Here is a 16,622-nt window from a genome sequence, read left to right on the forward strand (position 1 = left end):
GTTCAATAAAAACACATTTATTAAGTCACTTTCCTGTAGATATGTCACGCTGGTTCTTTTAAATACATCTTGACAACTCTATTGCACTAAATGTGTAAAATGCCTTCAAGATGAGTAAAAGAGAATAATAAAGCAGTAATAATATATGAGTCCCCCCCTCTCTGTGTTTCATAGTGGTACAGCCCGAGGCGCGCTCAGTGATTTGGCGCTCCTGTCCCCGGCTGGTTTACTGTAAGCAGCAGCTGAAACACACAACAACACTCTCTCTGTCAGCTTTGTGAGCTTTTTAAACATTAAACCGATGACTTTAACAACCAGTCATGTCTGAAGAGGAGAGCAAGGTGTCCGATGAACTCTTCAAGGATGTCAAATTCTACCTGGTGGGGGACATCGACCAAAAGGTGAGGACCTTAGCTTCCTCTGGCTAACTAGGTAGCATGCTAACCTGCTAGCACCATTCAATCTGAATGAGGAGAAGCTAACCAGCTAGCGTTCAGGCTGCCATGAAAACAGGCAGGTTAAACTTTGGCTAACGTCGAAGTGTGCCAGCGTTACACCTGTGCATGCGAACTTATTATGATAATGTTCAAGATACTTGACTGTAAATGGTGCACTGTACTTGTGTGATTTAGCTTCAGCGCTGAGTTTCGTAGTTGCACAGATGGTTAGCTGTTAGCATGTAGCCATCGGTTTATCTGTCAAGGGCTTGTTGTGTTTACGTTTGTTGTTAATCTGTTTGTTTTCATCCCCAAAACAGCGCTGATCTGTCACATAGTGAACCCTGTTGTGCACTGTTATTATTATTGTTGTTATTCTGCATCAACCTGTGACCACCAACATCCCCACTGACCTGCAGTCTGCGCATGCGTCGTCACCGCTGTATGCGACCTGTAGCTCACAGCTGGACCAAATGTAGTCAAGTGTTTAAATGTTAGATTTATTTTAATGATCAGTAGTGTAAAAAAAAAAAAACGAGCTCTACATCATCACGAGCTCGACAGGTGAAAATAAAATAAATGAATACATCAAAAGTTGAAAACAATCGCCTGCACATTGTCTGTACTGCGCAGATGCTGTTATCAATGTGTCATTACGGAAATAAAAACAAGAAATGACCCAATATTGGGTGACTGTTGAGGGGTTAGGAATGTATTGCAAATTTGTAATGGCAATGTATTCAGAATAAAAGCTTTCGCAATAAACACAACGCAGAAGTCTTTATCACAATAATTAAAGATTGATAATATTTAAAGAAGAAAGTATTTCTCAGTCAGTATGTGCACATTTGACCTCTTTGATGGAGGCCCGGGTGTAATGGTCATACTTCAAACAACATCTGCAGGTTATTTGCCAGAGATGCACCGATCCACTTTTTTTTTTAGTTCTGATCTGATTCCGATATTTATATTATCATAACTAATAGTGTTATTGTTGTTGTGGGTATTATGTGTAAGGCTACACAAAGCTGTAGAAAACTCGGCATGGCATTGTGCGGGCTTCACGTACGAACAGGAAGCAGCAACAACTTTCAGGTTTTCAAATTAAATATTGTAAACTGAAGTGTAAGAGTTGTACTTTGATCGTATAGAAGGAGGTCTTCCATCTCGTCCCAACGTCGTCATGGAGACAATTGGTGGGCACTTACAGTCCAGTCTGAATGTCTTTAAAGTGAGACTGTACGGGCTGAGAATGTTTAAAGTTCCCAACCAGCTTTTCGTCGTTCTGATATCAGATACGTAAATTATGTCAATATCAGACCCGGTGCTGATAAAAGATCGGATCAGTCACATCTCTAGTATTTGTAATATTCTATGATCAAGCCAGCGTCATTTAAAAGCATTTAAGTGTTCAAAGTTATAGCCAAGGACTGCACATCTTTTCAGACTTCAACAGAAAGGACCATAAGGGTGTGTGGGAACGATGTGTTCCTGTTTTACAAGAAAAACTGTCAGAGAACATGTCCTGAATGTTCAGAAAGGAGCGGGAACCCTGAGCTCCAGGTGGTGTAATTGTAAAAGTTGTTGAGTGCATTAATGCTGGAGGTATTAAAACGAAAGGCGGGTTCAGAGTAATTTCTCTTCAGTATGCAGATTAAATATCATGCCATCATTGCCCCCTCTCCTCAAACCCTCCACGCCAAAAAGATGACAGAGAGCTGAAATAAAAAAAACAACCTTGCAATCGTAAAAAATCTGTCATTGTTAAGGATTGAAGTTATCTTGTATTTCTCTGTAGTTGTCGTCTTTGTTGACTTACCTGTGTTTATGTTCCAGGTTGTGCAGCTGTTGAAAGCAGGAAAGGGGAAGGAGGTGTCCTATAATGCTCTCGCCACTCACATCATCGCTGAGGACGGGGACAACCCCGAGGTGGGCGAGTCCAGAGAGGTGTTTGACCTACCTGTGGTCAAGGTAAGACCTGCACCAGGTGTGTTCACACTCTGCCCCGGTTAGGCTTCACATCGGGATCTCAACAATTGTCCCTTTTGGTTAAGACACAGTTTTGTTTTGGATGAAAGCAGATCAAGAATTCAGGAATAATGAGTTCTGCTGGGTGTTATAACCATGTGGGTGGATCTGTACTGTGGTTATGAAGCTACAGCTGGTTAGCTTAGCATAACAAAAAGAGTAGAAACAGGGGGTTTACAAGTAAATATATTCTTTTAGTAACTTTCACATTAGCGCAAAAAAAAAAAAAAAGAACAGCGTTAATGAATAAATGTATTTATGGACAGGAAACTTTTCTCTGAGGTTTAATCCTGAAATATTATGTTGCTGTTAGGGATGGAAAACAAAATGAAATGAACTTTCCAGTTTGTGTCTCCTGAGATCCTGACTGATAATCCAGATAATAATCATGAACTGGTCTCTGTGTTTTCTCGTCCTGCAGCCGTCCTGGGTCATCCTCTCTGTCAGATGTGGAGACCTGCTACCGTATCCTTTACACATATATAAGTGTGATTTGAATGATTGTTGTAATGATTTAAGACTATTAATAGATCGATTGTGGATGAGTAGGATTGATCATCATCAGGTTTGACTTCCAGCTGTGTTGGTCCATAACTACAACTCTTCAGAGTGACTGGATTCTCTCCAGAGTCGGGACAGATCTTCTTTGGTGTGACGGCGTGTCTTCCCAGGGTAAGTGTGTGACTCTGTGATGGGGATGCAACAATTCTCAGGGTAATATAGAAATGTTCGGTACGGCATCCCCGGTCCAATTAGCGCGTCTGTTTTGAGTACATCTAGCTTCTATGCATTGTATTTCTCTCTGTATCGGCTCCGTCTGTGTACCTGTCAGGTCTGGGAGATGACATTACTGGTTTCACAATACGGGGTTAGATCCCAACTGATCAAGCGTGATCCGTGTCACCACTAAGGCTACTGAAGTACAGGTTTATCTATTTAAAATGGTCAGTTTATGTTTGCAGACATATTTCATAGTAAATTTAATTAAATGTAATATATTTTTATTTGTTAACATGTTTTAATTCATATTTGCCCCAGTTTTTATGTGAGATTCCAAAGTAAGTTTTTTCTTTGTTTATTTTACATCATACTACACACACGTACACCAGGAAGGTGTAAAGATGGAATTTTAAATCAAGTAAATAAATAGTTTTGGAATAAAATTTAAAAAAGCCTTTATTTTTCTTAAATTTGCCTGAAACTCCTCAGGATGGAATAAAAAAAAAAAAAAACACTCGATGCCGTCAGAACTTCAGTGAAGTGAAAACTGTTACCAAATATCCAGGCAGCGTTTTGAACCGTGGGACGGTCTGTAGTGTTGTAGTGTGACATCCCCACTGTGTGTGTACATGTCATTAAAGAGCTGTATGAAGTCGGGTTTTCACGATACCAGACTTTGATGAGACACTGGTAAAAATCACACAATATTGATACCTGCTTTGATACCACGGCAACAAAAAAAGAAATTCCTATGTACCTGAAATTGCACCCAAACTCCAGCACGCTGTCTAGTAGTCCCCAAATATAAAGTACAGATCCGTAGAGCTTCGGCCCTTTTACAATGAAAGCCTAGTTTGTTTCCTTTTGTGATGCACGTGATGCAGACGGGTCGGATAAAAATGTTCACTGTTGCCTTACTTGTTTAATATTGTCTGAAGCTCCAGGTGCTGAAGCTCATTATTGTTTCTTTGTCTCCTCTCTCTCTCTCTCTGTCTCTCTCTCTCTCTCTCTCTCTCTCTCTCTAAATAGCTTCCCGATGACCTGAACACTATGTGGGCGTATGTGACCTTCTACGGAGGAGAATGTCAGCTGAACCTCAACAAGAAGGTCACACACTTAGTGGTGAAGGAGATGAAGGGGGTGAGTTCACCTGTTTGCATTCAAGAGGACGGAATCAGCCAGTGATTAAGCACGCCCCCCTTGTTGTATTTTCTGATGTGCAAATCTGTTATTAATGTTTCCAAGTTTGGATCTTAAAAAGTCTTAGATTTGATATTGAAAAGTATGCAGGAAGCCCATAAGCTGATTTCTCTTTGCATGTTTTTAGAGGTTCTGTAATGAAGGTACAGGTGTTCAGTGTTCAGTTTGTGTGACACTGTGTTCAGTGTCACACAAACAGCAGCTGGAAATTAAAGCTGGTTCACTCTTTGGGACACTTCTTATCACACTGTTGATTTTTATTTTTATTTTTTTATATATATTTTTTCTCCTCCAGGCCAAGTTCGAGTGTGCTCTGAAACATCCCAACATTAAGATCGTCACCCCGGACTGGATCACAGACTCTGTTAAAGGTCTTTTTTTCTAGTTTAGTTTTATAGCTGAGTTTGTCGTTGGCACATAAGTAGATCATTAAAGAAGCTGCAATAAGAAGATTTCGATCCTTTAACTAAAGAAGACTTGAGAGGATTAAAAGACATTTCCTAAAAAAAACAGTCAGAAAATTTGAATAGTCTATACAACTATACTTCTACTGTTCAAGCTCATGTCCATTACATCTTAAACCATGTTCATCACTTTAAAGATATTTGAACACCTTCCATCAAATAAAAAAAGAGAGGATTCTTATAAACAGGAAGTGATCACATCTAAACTGCTTCTCTGTTCCTCTCACAGACAAAAGCAGGAAGGACGAGACGTGCTATCACCCCAGGCTCACCTACGTGGAGCAAGAGGAGGACGACGAGAGCGAGGCAGAGTCATACGAGCACTCTGATGGAAGCTACAGCCCCCGGCGGTCCCGGGCGTCCAGCGGGGGCTCGTCCGGCGAGGAGTCCAGCCCCCGCAGGAGACCTGGACCCAAAAAACTGAACTCTCTCTCCCCATCCTCCCCTCGTAAACCCGAGCGTCGCAGCGAGCGCATGTTCGACGACTCCGACGATGACTCCCCCGCAGAGAAGGAGGGCACCAACCTGAACTGGACCCCAGCTGAGGTCACCACCCCCACCCACCCTGGTCCTACAGGTACAGCCAGACGGCGGGGCGGACCCCCCGGCACCAAGGACCCGGTGACCACTGCAGGAAGTGGACTGATCAACCTGTGTGCCACTGTGCCTCCTGTACCTGGAACAACCACACCTGCAGAGGCTCGAGCCGCTGCTGCTGTCAGTCACAACGCACAACAAGGTCAGTCTGCGAGATCCTACCTCCTCTACACAAAAAACGTTACATTACACACACACACACAAACACACACACTAAAAATCTAAAACATCTTGTTTACATCTTTGAAAACATATAATTGAACATTTAACACCTTCAAGTAGGTATGTAACGATACACTCATCTCACGATTCAATACGTAACACATTACTGAGTTCACAATATAATTTAATCAAGCTCTTCTATGATTTTTTAAAATGTATTCATGAATACATGAGATTGAAGTCAATTTCAGAATATACATGATTCTTTTATTTGAAGTATGACATTAAAAGACCTTTTTCTTGTTTTCTTTCTAAATAGAAGAAGAAATATTCTGAGGTTGTTTAATTAACGATTAAACAAGAGGTATACCGTATGTATTATAAGAAGGTGACAGTGATGATGTTTTTCAAAAAAGGCTGTGTTTGAAATAATAGAAGGATTGTAAAACAACTCTTAAATCAAATGAATATATGACACGTTTATAAATGAACATGTGCAGCCTGTGTGTCTGGTGTTGAAGCATAGACAGTTTTCGACTTAAATTCGACTTCATTACTTTTTGATGCTTTCAAACGAGACATCAGTTATTTTAACGTTCCATAGTATTCAAAAGTACAGAAGTTATGAATACAAAAACGGACAGAGAGTTGTATCAACTCACAGCTGCTGCGAGAGAGTGAAAGAGAGAGCGGAGGCGGCTGATTGACATTGAGATGAAGTGGTGAAACCCACTAAGCACCAATTAAAGACCAAATAAGATGCTACTTTCTGATCGTTTCACAGAAGTTACGCTCTAAAGAACTTAGAAACCCGTCGACACCTCCACACAGACGTGCAGGATTTAGTTTGATTGCTGCTGAAGTCGCTCTCCTTCCTGATGGCGCCATGTGCCTCTGCTCCACCCTCCGTCACAGACACTTCACCACTAAACGTTTTATTCACCGGTCTGCAAATACGTTTTCTTAAGTTCATTCTGAACAGTGATACTTAACCTTGTCTGACTCAAGAGCCACATTGATGAATATATTTTTGCAAGAGCAACAATCCAAGAAGGTCCCTTTCTTCTCTAAATACAATCAGCATTGCGTTGCTTTTGCTCTCTCTCTTGTGTGCACACACTAAGGACATTGATTGAAAGTACAACTTATTTTCAGAACTGCATTAAAAGTATGAACGGTTTTGGTTTTAATCGAGTTGGAGACATTTTCCACACATTAATAAAGGCAGTGGCTCAGTTTGTAGGGACTTGGGTTGGGAACCGAAGGGTTGCCGGTTCAAGTCCCGATCCGGACCATATTATGGAAGTTGGTCAGGTGGCTGGAGAAGTGCAGAGTCACTTCCCGAGTCCTGCCAAAATGCCCTTTAGCAAGAGAACAAACACCCAACTGCTCTGGTGCCATCCCTGCGTAGCAGTGTGTAGCAGCTCTGTCATCTCTCCACTAATGCATGTCCACAGGTCCATGTGTGTGATTCAGGCCTATGTGTGTGAGCAGCATGTCTCTAAATAACAGAGTGTAAACCAGAATTTATGAAAGACAAACACTACCTAGTGTCCTTATGTTCGTTGTTGGATTGAGGCTACAGAATCAACTACACTGTTGTTTCACACTCAGCAGATTGAGAGTTTGAAGGACCACATCCTCATGCCAAGCCTTGACATGTTGTTTGTTTGTCCTGTTGCTGATGGTTTCTCCTTTCTCTGCTGGTCAGGCGTTTCAGGTCCAGAGGGACTTCCTGGATGGAGTCCTGCTGCCAGAACCCTCAGAAACATCACCAACAACTCAGACATGCAGCCGACCAATCGACCTGCTAACGTAGCACATGTAAGAGACCAGGTGATCAGTTATTATCTCTGCTGTCAGTGTGGACGAGCAGGGTCACCTGTCATCACTCACAGTGTAAAAATACTAAACATACACCTTTGAACACACTTTGATCATTCCTATCTTCTTGTTCTTCTCTGTCCTCGTCCTGCAGATCATCCAGAATCTCACAGCCAATCAGACAAAGCCACTGGAGCAGCAGACCAATCAAAGCCATGCTCAGACCCTGAACAGTACCACACCGCTCCTCTTCAATCAGTCCAAACCGGGCAGCCAGCCCCTCACAGCCGAGCAGCAGCAACAGTTAATGCAACAGCAACAATCCCACCAGGCTGCTCAGCAACAACAGTTACCACAGCAACCGCAGCATCCCATGATGCACCTGCAGCAACAGCATCAGATGATGCAGCTACATCACCAACAGCAGCAGCAACATCAACAGCCACAGCCACAGGTTGCACAACAACAACAACAACAAGGGTTCCCACAGTTGCCCCAACAACAGCAACAGTTTCTGCAGCAGCAGCAACAACAAATGCACCAACAGCAGATGTTTTCTCAGCAGCAGCAACAACAACAACAACAACAACAACAGCAACAGCAACAACAGCAGCATGCGTTCTCCCAGCAGCAACTGCGTCCCCAGCAGCTCCTCCGGCCGGGTTTACAACAACTACAGCAACAACAGGCACTGCAGCAACAGCTCCAGCAGTTCCAACAGCAGCAACGAATGCAGATGTTACAACAACAACAGCAACAACAACAACAACAACAACAACAACAGAATCAACAACAGTTACACCAACAGCATCTACAGCAACAGCAACAGCAGCAGCAGCAACATTTTCTGCAACAACAGCAACACATGCAGCAGATGCAGCAGCAGCAGCAGCAGCTGCAGAACCAGCAGCAGCAGGCTCTGCAGCAGAACCAGCAGAGCCTGCAGCAGCAGCAGACCACTCTGCAGCCTCAGATCCAGCAGACCCCTCACATCTCCCAGCTGTTCGGACACGAGCCGGGACAAGACAGTGAGTATGACCCGGGTATAATACACAGCCCTAACAAGTAGGTTTATTACTTACTAGAGCACCCTGACAAAAGAAAATTACAATAATCCAACCTGAAGGTAACAAATGCATGAACACATTTTTCTGCATCGTTTTGAGATGGACTGTGGCTGATTTTTGAGACATTGTGAATGAAAATAGGCTGTCCTGGAAATCTGTTTTTTGTGGGATTTAAAGGACATATCTTGATGGAATAGAACTCCTAGATTTCTATGGGTAATGTTAGATGCTAGGCTGATGCCAGTAAGGACTTAGATCATTAGAAAATGTCTCTCTGGGGTGTTTAAGGCCAAGAAGACAAGATGTTAAAAAAGTGGCATCGCAAGCCTCGTCTGCTTTGCTTTGTATTCCAGCATAGTGAAGCGGACGCTTGAAATAGACAATTCTTTGGGGCGATTTATTTATTTATTTATTTTAGAAATACCGAATTTCAGGGCACCTCTGCAGTGCTCAGGAATTGTCCTCGCACCTCTCCAGCTACCAGACCAACTTCCATATTATGGTCCGCACTGGGACTTGAACCGGCGACCGTCTGGTTCCCAACCCAAGTCTCTATGGACTGAGCTACCCCATATATATAAGCCACAGCTCACTTTTTAGATTAAAACATAAGTAGAAAAAGAGAATTTTACGGTAACTTTCTGAGTATTTCTTTTGATAATTAGAGACTAATTAATGTAGAGTGACTTTTGTAACGTGTTCTTGTTGTGTCTTTCAGTTCCTCAGGACGGCTTCCTGCTGGGCTGTGTGTTTGCGATCGCCGATTATCCAGAACAGATGGCCGACAAACAGCTGTTGAACACCTGGAAGAGGGTAAGACCTGCACTGTGAACGAGGAGAAGGATGACGGTGGTGATAATGATGATAAAACATCCTCAGGCCTGATCCCATGTTCAATATGTTTAATGAAAAACAGCTGATTATCAAATATGAAGAAACTGATGACAGGTGTTCATGATCCCTCAGGTGATCCAGGCCTGTGGAGGAAGTGTAGACCAGACCCTGACCAACCGCTGCACACACCTGCTGTGTGAGAGCCAGGTCAGCAACATGTATGTACAGGTAAGAACACACCTGTCAGTCAGGTCAGCAACATGTGTGTACAGGTAAGAACACACCTGTCAGTCAGGTCAGCAACATGTATGTACAGGTAAGAACACACCTGTCAGTCAGGTCAGCAACATGTGTGTACAGGTAAGAACACACCTGTCAGTCAGGTCAGCAACATGTATGTACAGGTAAGAACACACCTGTCAGTCAGGTCAGCAACATGTATGTACAGGTAAGAACACATCTGTCAGTCAGGTCTGATCATCTCTAACCAGGTGTGCTCTCTGTGCGTTGTTACCTGTGATAGGCTCTCAGGGAGGGGAAACGCTGCGTGACGGCTCACTGGTTAAACACTGTACTGAAGAGGAAGAGGATGGTTCCTCCTCATCGGACGTTACACCTGCCCTTTGCCTTCCCACCTGGAGCCAAACCCTGCTCTCAGCACGTATGTACACCCCCCCAATTTTACCTATTTTCCTTGTAGTTGAAACAAACTAAATATGCAGTGTGTGTGTTTGTGACAATTAAAGAATGTCTTTATGTTTTGTCCCTCAGATCATCTCTGTGACAGGGTTTGTGGACGCTGACAGAGACGACCTGAAGCTGATGGCTTACCTGGCCGGAGCGCGGTACACGGGATACCTGTGTCGCAGTAACACTGTGCTCATCTGTAAAGAGTAAGATACGACTGCTTCTCAATAGTTCTCCTGCTATTTACATAGTTCTGCTCTCCTCACAGCACCAGCCTGCAGTGTGTGATGACATCATGAAAAGTGATCACATTGGTCCCAGCTCAATGAGTGTGAGATTGATCGCTCGTCTCTCTCTCTCTCTCTCTCTCTCTCTCTCTCTCTCTCTCTCTCTCTCTCTCTCTCTGCAGACCTGGAGGGCTGAAGTACGAGAAGGCCAAGGAGTGGAAGATCCCGTGTGTGAACGCTCAGTGGCTGTGTGACGTCCTGCTGGGAAACTTTGAGGCTCTGAGACAGATTCAGCACAGCAGATACTCCGTCTACACCCTCCCAGAACCCCTGGTGCCAAACCCCCAGCTGGTCCAGAACCTGCTCGGTACGTACGGCATCATGAACCAGGCTGTAAACGTTTTGTGTTGGATAGTTTGATCAGGACAGAAAGAGTAGTGGGGACCATTCACAGCAGGCTGAGAGCTCAACTAGCGTACTGTAGCTCGTAGGAGTGCAAACTCCACAAAGTGAAAACAGATGGCGACACAGCTGCACAGAAACTTGAGTAGCTGACCTGATTGACAAACGTACAAAAATGATTCCAGAAGTCACTGTAGTATGAATTCATAAATTATAAATCAATTATTTGTAAAAAAAAAAAAAAAATCTTTAGGTGTATCCCATGGTGTCTTAACATCTATATTCAATGTATTTTCTACTATAAATAACCTGCTCAGTGTATTTCATGTTTCTATGTGTATTTTTCTGCAGCTGCGTGGAGATCTCCCATCAAAGTGTCTCCTGAATCTTTGGCCGTAAGTTGAAAGACATTTCTTTTACGTCAGAAACAAATCGGTTTGTTGGTTTGTTTTCCTTGTTGAAGAAGCTTTGGTCACAGGTCCTCATCTCTGCATTACTCTGTTATATTTTAGACTTTGATTTATCTTACTTATGTTTTCATTCATGTTATGGATCAGCTCCTTCTGTGTTATTGAAACATGATACGTGAGCAGCCTCGTTCAGCCTCATGTCAAACATGTATGAATAAATGTGTTGTCACAGAGTCTGCAGCTGCTTCACAAACAGAGGATCAGTGACTTGAACCAGCCTGCCAACAAGAAGGCCAGGTGAGTGTGTGACTCTGAACACGTACAAGATCCCGGACTGCATGTACTGATTGTATTGATGATGATATCTGTGTGTGTGCAGGCTGGAGGAGGTCCAGTCTCCCAGCCAGAAGCTCCCTCCAGAGTCCACACCTCGAGTCATGTTCACAGGTTTTGAACCCAACCAGGTGCAGCAGTACACAAAGGTTAGAGCACACACACACACAAACACACTTTAAACAGGAGGTGACACACTGTCAGTCAGGAGGCTAACATGTAGTCTTGCACCTGGTCAGGAACCTGTAGGGTCAGAACACTTGTGTCACAGTTAAAAGTGTATTTATGAAAGATTTACGGAGGGTCAGAATGATGTTAACACAGGAGAAGGGTTGCTGCGATTAGAGCTCGACTGATTAATCGGCTGATATCAGCATTTCAAGTGACTATCGGTATCGGCTAATTTTAACTCTGAAATGCGCCGATATTACTAGATTTATTCACCAGGCAAATTACATTTCATTTGAGTATCGTTGTGTTACACTAGCAGTTGTCTTTCACCAGCAGAGGGCGCTATATGGATTACAACGATCATTATCACTCTGCAGAGTGTAAAGCGGTGATGAACGTACATGCAAAGTTACTTTCCAGTTGAGTGACCATCTTTTTTACGTTATACTGTTTATACTGTATATGTTTTCCAAATGTGTGCAATAACTGCATTTAAGAGATCAACACAAAAAATATGTAAATCTAAGGATCAAAGAAAGATATTAGCCAATATATTGAAATAGCATTTTTTTCTCTCCCTAATATCGTTATCGGCCCCAGAAATCCTGTATCAGTAGGGTCCCAGTTACGATACAATAATTTTTAAACTCAGATATTACTCTAGTTATAATTTAACAATTTTGATACCTGTTTAGATACCAAGGCAACAAAAAACAGGTCTTAGTCGCCCATTTCTTGTTTTTAATTACCCAATATTAGGGATGTAAAAATACCTCGTGAGACATTTAAAAAGTCAGTAAACACAGGGGACAAATGAAATGGTAGAGTATAACCCTAAAGACCTTAAACAAAAAGGAAGAGATCAAAGATATGTTTTTATTTCTGCAGACAAAAAAAATAAAAAAATGATTTTATTGTTCTATAAAAATCTAAATGAGCAGACAGTATCAAGTGTGACCAGATTAAAAACTCTTTAAGGTGTGACTGGAGCCTTCCCTCTCTGACTGAAGGTAAACAGAACACTGACTCAGCTCAAACACAGACTCTGTACACAAACCTCAGTCAGAGCTGCTGACAGGCTGCATGAACACGGATTAACTATTCTAATTATGATCAGAAGAGTTTAAATAGAACACCTTAAGCTGAGTGACTGTTTAATCTCAGGTCAGGTCCACTTTTGTCTCAGTGGTAACAGGTGATGTACTGAGACATGCTAAAGAAGTCTCTGTCTGACCCTGTGTGTGTGTGTGTGTGTGTGTGTGTGTGTGTGTGTGTGTGTGTGTGCAGAGGTTACACTCGTTAGGAGGCGAGGTGGCAGACAGCGGTCAGAAGGTGACTCACCTGGTGGCCAATAAGGTGACTCGCACCGTGAAGTTCCTGACCGCCATGTCTGTGGTCAAACACGTCGTCAGCCCTGATTGGCTGGAGGAGAGCTGGAGGAGCCACAAGTTCCTCGGTACGTACGAAGGAGGGGCACATGTTGCCCACCTGCGGGCTCTGATCCTTCAGTTGAATCGATATTAAATGAAACATTGAACATTTGTTTGATTTTATGACTTCTGTTTATTCAGGAGACTCTTTTTGTCGCTGCTATAAAAATAAAAAACCTGTTGACTTCACAGAGAAGTGACATACGCAGGTTCAGTTTGTAATCTACTGAAATATATTTCAGTTTGTTTTCAGGTCTGTTTCATTATAAACATAATTTATACAATATAAAAATATGTGTCGAGGTAGCAGAGGTTAGTTTACTCTGAACAGAGAGGATGATATTTTTACGTGTGTTTGTCTGTGTGTGTGTGTGTGTAGATGAACAGGGTTTCTACCTGAGGGATGCAGAGGCTGAGGTGTTGTTCAGCTTCAGTCTGGAGGAGTCGTTAAAGAGAGCTCACAGCGCGCCCCTGTTCAAGGTGAGACCAGTTGTCTAACTGTCTTAATGTCTGTATGCATGTTTTAGTACTGTGTGTTTAATGTCTCTCTCTGTCTCTCACTCTCTCTCTCTCTCTCTCGCTCTTTCTCTGTCTCTTACTCTCTCTCTCTCTCTCGCTCTCTCTCTCTCTGTCTCTTGCTCTCTCTCTGTCTCTTGCTCTCTCTCTGTCTCTTGCTCTCTCTCTCTCTGTCTCTCACTCTCTCTCTCTCTCTCTCGCTCTCTCTCTGTCTCTTACTCTCTCACTCTCTCTCTCTCGCTCTCTCTCTGTCTCTTGCTCTCTCTCTGTCTCTTGCTCTCTCTCTCTCTGTCTCTTACTCTCTCTCTCTCTCTCTCGCTCTCTCTCTGTCTCTTACTCTCTCTCTCTCTCTCTCGCTCTCTCTCTGTCTCTTACTCTCTCTCTCTCTCTCTCGCTCTCTCTCTGTCTCTTACTCTCTCTCTCTCTCTCTCGCTCTCTCTCTGTCTCTTACTCTCTCTCTCTCTCTCTCTCTCTCTCTCTCTCTCTCTCTCTCTCTCTCGTGATGCAGGGTAAATACTTCTACCTGACCCCAGGTGTGTGTCCCAGTCTGGGCACCATGAAGTCCATCCTGGAGAGTGCGGGCGGGAAGCTGCTATCCAAACAGCCGTCGCACAGGAAGATCATGGAGCACAAACAGAACAAGGTCCTGGAAACTCCTGGAATCATTTCATGAGCCTGGAAAAGTTTTAAATAACGACTGTTATGAATGATGATTTATGTTCATGTTTGTTTTTTTGTTTCAGAACCTTCCAGAGATCATTTTAATCTCCTGTGACAACGACCTGCACCTGTGTCGAGAGTACTTCCTGAAGAACATCGGTAAGACACACACACCACACACCCCACTCACACACACACACCACACACACACACACACACACACACCACACACCACACACCACACACACGCACACACCACGCACACACCACGCACACACACCCCACACGCACGCACGCACACACACACACACACACACACACACACACACACACACACACACACACACACACACACACACACCATCCCCTGACATACTTTTTTTCCTGTTTTGCGTTTTGAAATGTTCTACTCTGTGTTCTGTTATTTATAGGAGTTCAGCAGCAAGCAGCTGTACATTAACATTATTTAAACAAAGCCATGAGAAGCTTCAGTTTTGATATGACCAAGGTACCTCAATCGATGAATTTACAAGAGGGATGTACGGACAGTGGACCTTCTCCCTCCCTCTCTCTCCTCTGTCTCGCTCTGTTTATGCGTCCATGTGAAGTTTAACAGCACATTAACTGCGTTGTTGATTTTATGAACTGGTTCTGATGTTGTTGTTTTTGTGTCTCTACATATCCAGACGTCCACAACGCAGAGTTCATTCTGACCGGAGTTCTAACCCAGAAAATCAACTACGACTCATATCCTTTCAGCCAATCAGAGCCAAGTACGGACAGACGCATCACTCTGACATTATAACACAACATGGTAACACAATACACAACAGTTCCGATGCATGAGGGAGGGGGAATAGATGTTCATAAAGTAGCGCAGCCAGTCTGCTCTGCATTATAAACTGGTATATTGGTCGCACTGGTGTAAAAGACGCAGCCAACTTTTAAGATGAAAAACAAGTATTAAAAGTGAGTCTTATACACCGGATTTTATAGTAATCATAACACACAGAGCTGTGGCTTAGTGGAAGAGTCAGCCACATATAGCAATGTCCTCGGGGAATCCACTGAACCCCAAATTGCTCACGCCTCCAGAGAATGGAATGGTACCGATCTACCCTTTTGACCCGATTTAACAGTTTACGTTTACTCACAATCACTGTGTTCTTTTCTCATAATCTTAAAAAACTTCATTTTAATGTAAAAAAAATCTTTTTGTTCCAGTGGACAAAAACTTTATACATGATATCCAGTCAGCTAAAGTAGAATTGTACAACTAACATTAATATCTCTACCAATGACAGTTTTGCTGATTTAGGCCTCGTGTCCGCCTAGAGTCTTTTTCTGCGGCGCTGGCGTCTTTTTTCAATTGTTTTCAATGTTTTCCAAATGTATGATGTTCCCTGTAGTGTTGCTGCCTACAGATCGTGTCTTATACCCTCATCCTCTTTGCTCTGTGTCGGGAAATAAACGATCTAAAATAAAAGACATGCAGTAAAAAGTAACAAAGCCGTGTGGGTCACATAGCAGTTGTTGTCATAAAGACAGGACGGACGTGCTGCACTTATCTTCTCAGTGCACAAACACTTCATGCAAGCGCTCCCGAGTGCACAGTCAGCGCTTTTCTGTACAGAAAAAAGCACCAGGAGGACACGTCTGCAGGTTGTATTTCCAGCCCCTCTGTGTTTAAAACAGCAGCTGAGCTTTCAAAGGTTTTTAAGTAGATTATAAACAGTGTTAAAAACTAACCATCCAATGTGAGAGCTCCTCTGCGACTTGTACACGCGGTCATTTAAAACACATGTAACACGAGTTTGTGTCAGATGTGTCTAATGTTTAAATCAGTGTGTGGCGTCCTCCTGTGTGTGTCTTTGTTCATCGTGTCCCAGTTGTTTTCTTTAACAGTCACACGTACAGGTTCACCTGATGATGATGGAGCAGCGTGGACAATATAAGGAGGAGGAGTGTACAGCTGTCTGACTTTTCTATCTTCAGATTTTTTGTGTTTTTGTAGCTTTTTGTAACCTGTTTGAATAAATAAATAAATGGATGATGTTATTTTTGTGAAATGAATGTTTAAATTATGGAGGATTTTAACCTTTTTCCCTGTTGTTCACATAGAATGTGTCAAAGCTTCAGCTGCTTTTTGGAATAAAAACTTTATCTGTTTGTGACACACCTGTCTGTGCTCTCGTTCTGTCTTTTATTTTTCTACAGTGGGCGTCTGGTCGTTGGAGAACAGAGCGGCGTTCCTCCTCCTGGAGAGCGCGGGTAATTCCTGATAGATTTGATTTAATTAACTGCTAATGAGGGTCTGGGGTAGTTACTGGTGAAGTCCTGATTGCGGCCTGTCAGACAGATAGCCCGGGGTCATACGTGGGTGGGGAGCTGTAGGAGGGGGTGGGTGGGATGTATGCGTCGCCTGAGGTGCTGCCCTCAAAACTCCTTCAGAC

General features: G+C 43.1%; 1 protein-coding gene across 2 annotated transcripts; it reads left to right on the forward strand.

The window, feature by feature from the left end:
- Positions 1 to 209: 209 nt before the first annotated feature.
- On the forward strand, positions 210 to 16,345 carry paxip1 (PAX interacting (with transcription-activation domain) protein 1). Of its 2 annotated transcripts, none has more exons than XM_065954335.1 (23): positions 210 to 401; positions 2,274 to 2,408; positions 2,887 to 2,930; positions 3,074 to 3,137; positions 4,215 to 4,325; positions 4,681 to 4,756; positions 5,079 to 5,588; positions 7,320 to 7,444; positions 7,587 to 8,460; positions 9,218 to 9,312; positions 9,466 to 9,561; positions 9,857 to 9,994; positions 10,105 to 10,226; positions 10,430 to 10,614; positions 11,001 to 11,044; positions 11,292 to 11,356; positions 11,439 to 11,541; positions 12,851 to 13,019; positions 13,373 to 13,473; positions 14,018 to 14,152; positions 14,253 to 14,328; positions 14,856 to 14,915; positions 16,080 to 16,345. In XM_065954335.1, exons 1-23 carry the CDS (start codon positions 321 to 323, stop codon positions 16,094 to 16,096), a joined length of 3,426 nt encoding a protein of 1,141 aa, XP_065810407.1. In that variant the 5' UTR covers positions 210 to 320; the 3' UTR covers positions 16,097 to 16,345. The 2 variants fall into 2 exon arrangements, with proteins under 2 accessions (XP_065810407.1, XP_065810408.1); XM_065954336.1 differs by having other exon boundaries at positions 7,320 to 7,432.
- Positions 16,346 to 16,622: the final 277 nt, after the last annotated feature.

The sequence above is a fragment of the Labrus bergylta genome, chromosome 4, assembly GCF_963930695.1.
Source record: "Labrus bergylta chromosome 4, fLabBer1.1, whole genome shotgun sequence".
Taxonomy (NCBI): Eukaryota; Metazoa; Chordata; class Actinopteri; order Labriformes; family Labridae; genus Labrus; species Labrus bergylta.

Excerpts from the sequence above, each read along its gene's own strand:
- paxip1 (XM_065954335.1), top strand. The coding sequence starts at position 321 with ATGTCTGAAGAGGAGAGCAAGGTGTCCGATGAACTCTTCAAGGATGTC. Across the intron at positions 5,589-7,319 it reads CAGTCACAACGCACAACAAG|GCGTTTCAGGTCCAGAGGGA; the intron begins GTCAGTCTGCGA and ends TCTGCTGGTCAG. Across the intron at positions 11,357-11,438 it reads CCTGCCAACAAGAAGGCCAG|GCTGGAGGAGGTCCAGTCTC; the intron begins GTGAGTGTGTGA and ends GTGTGTGTGCAG.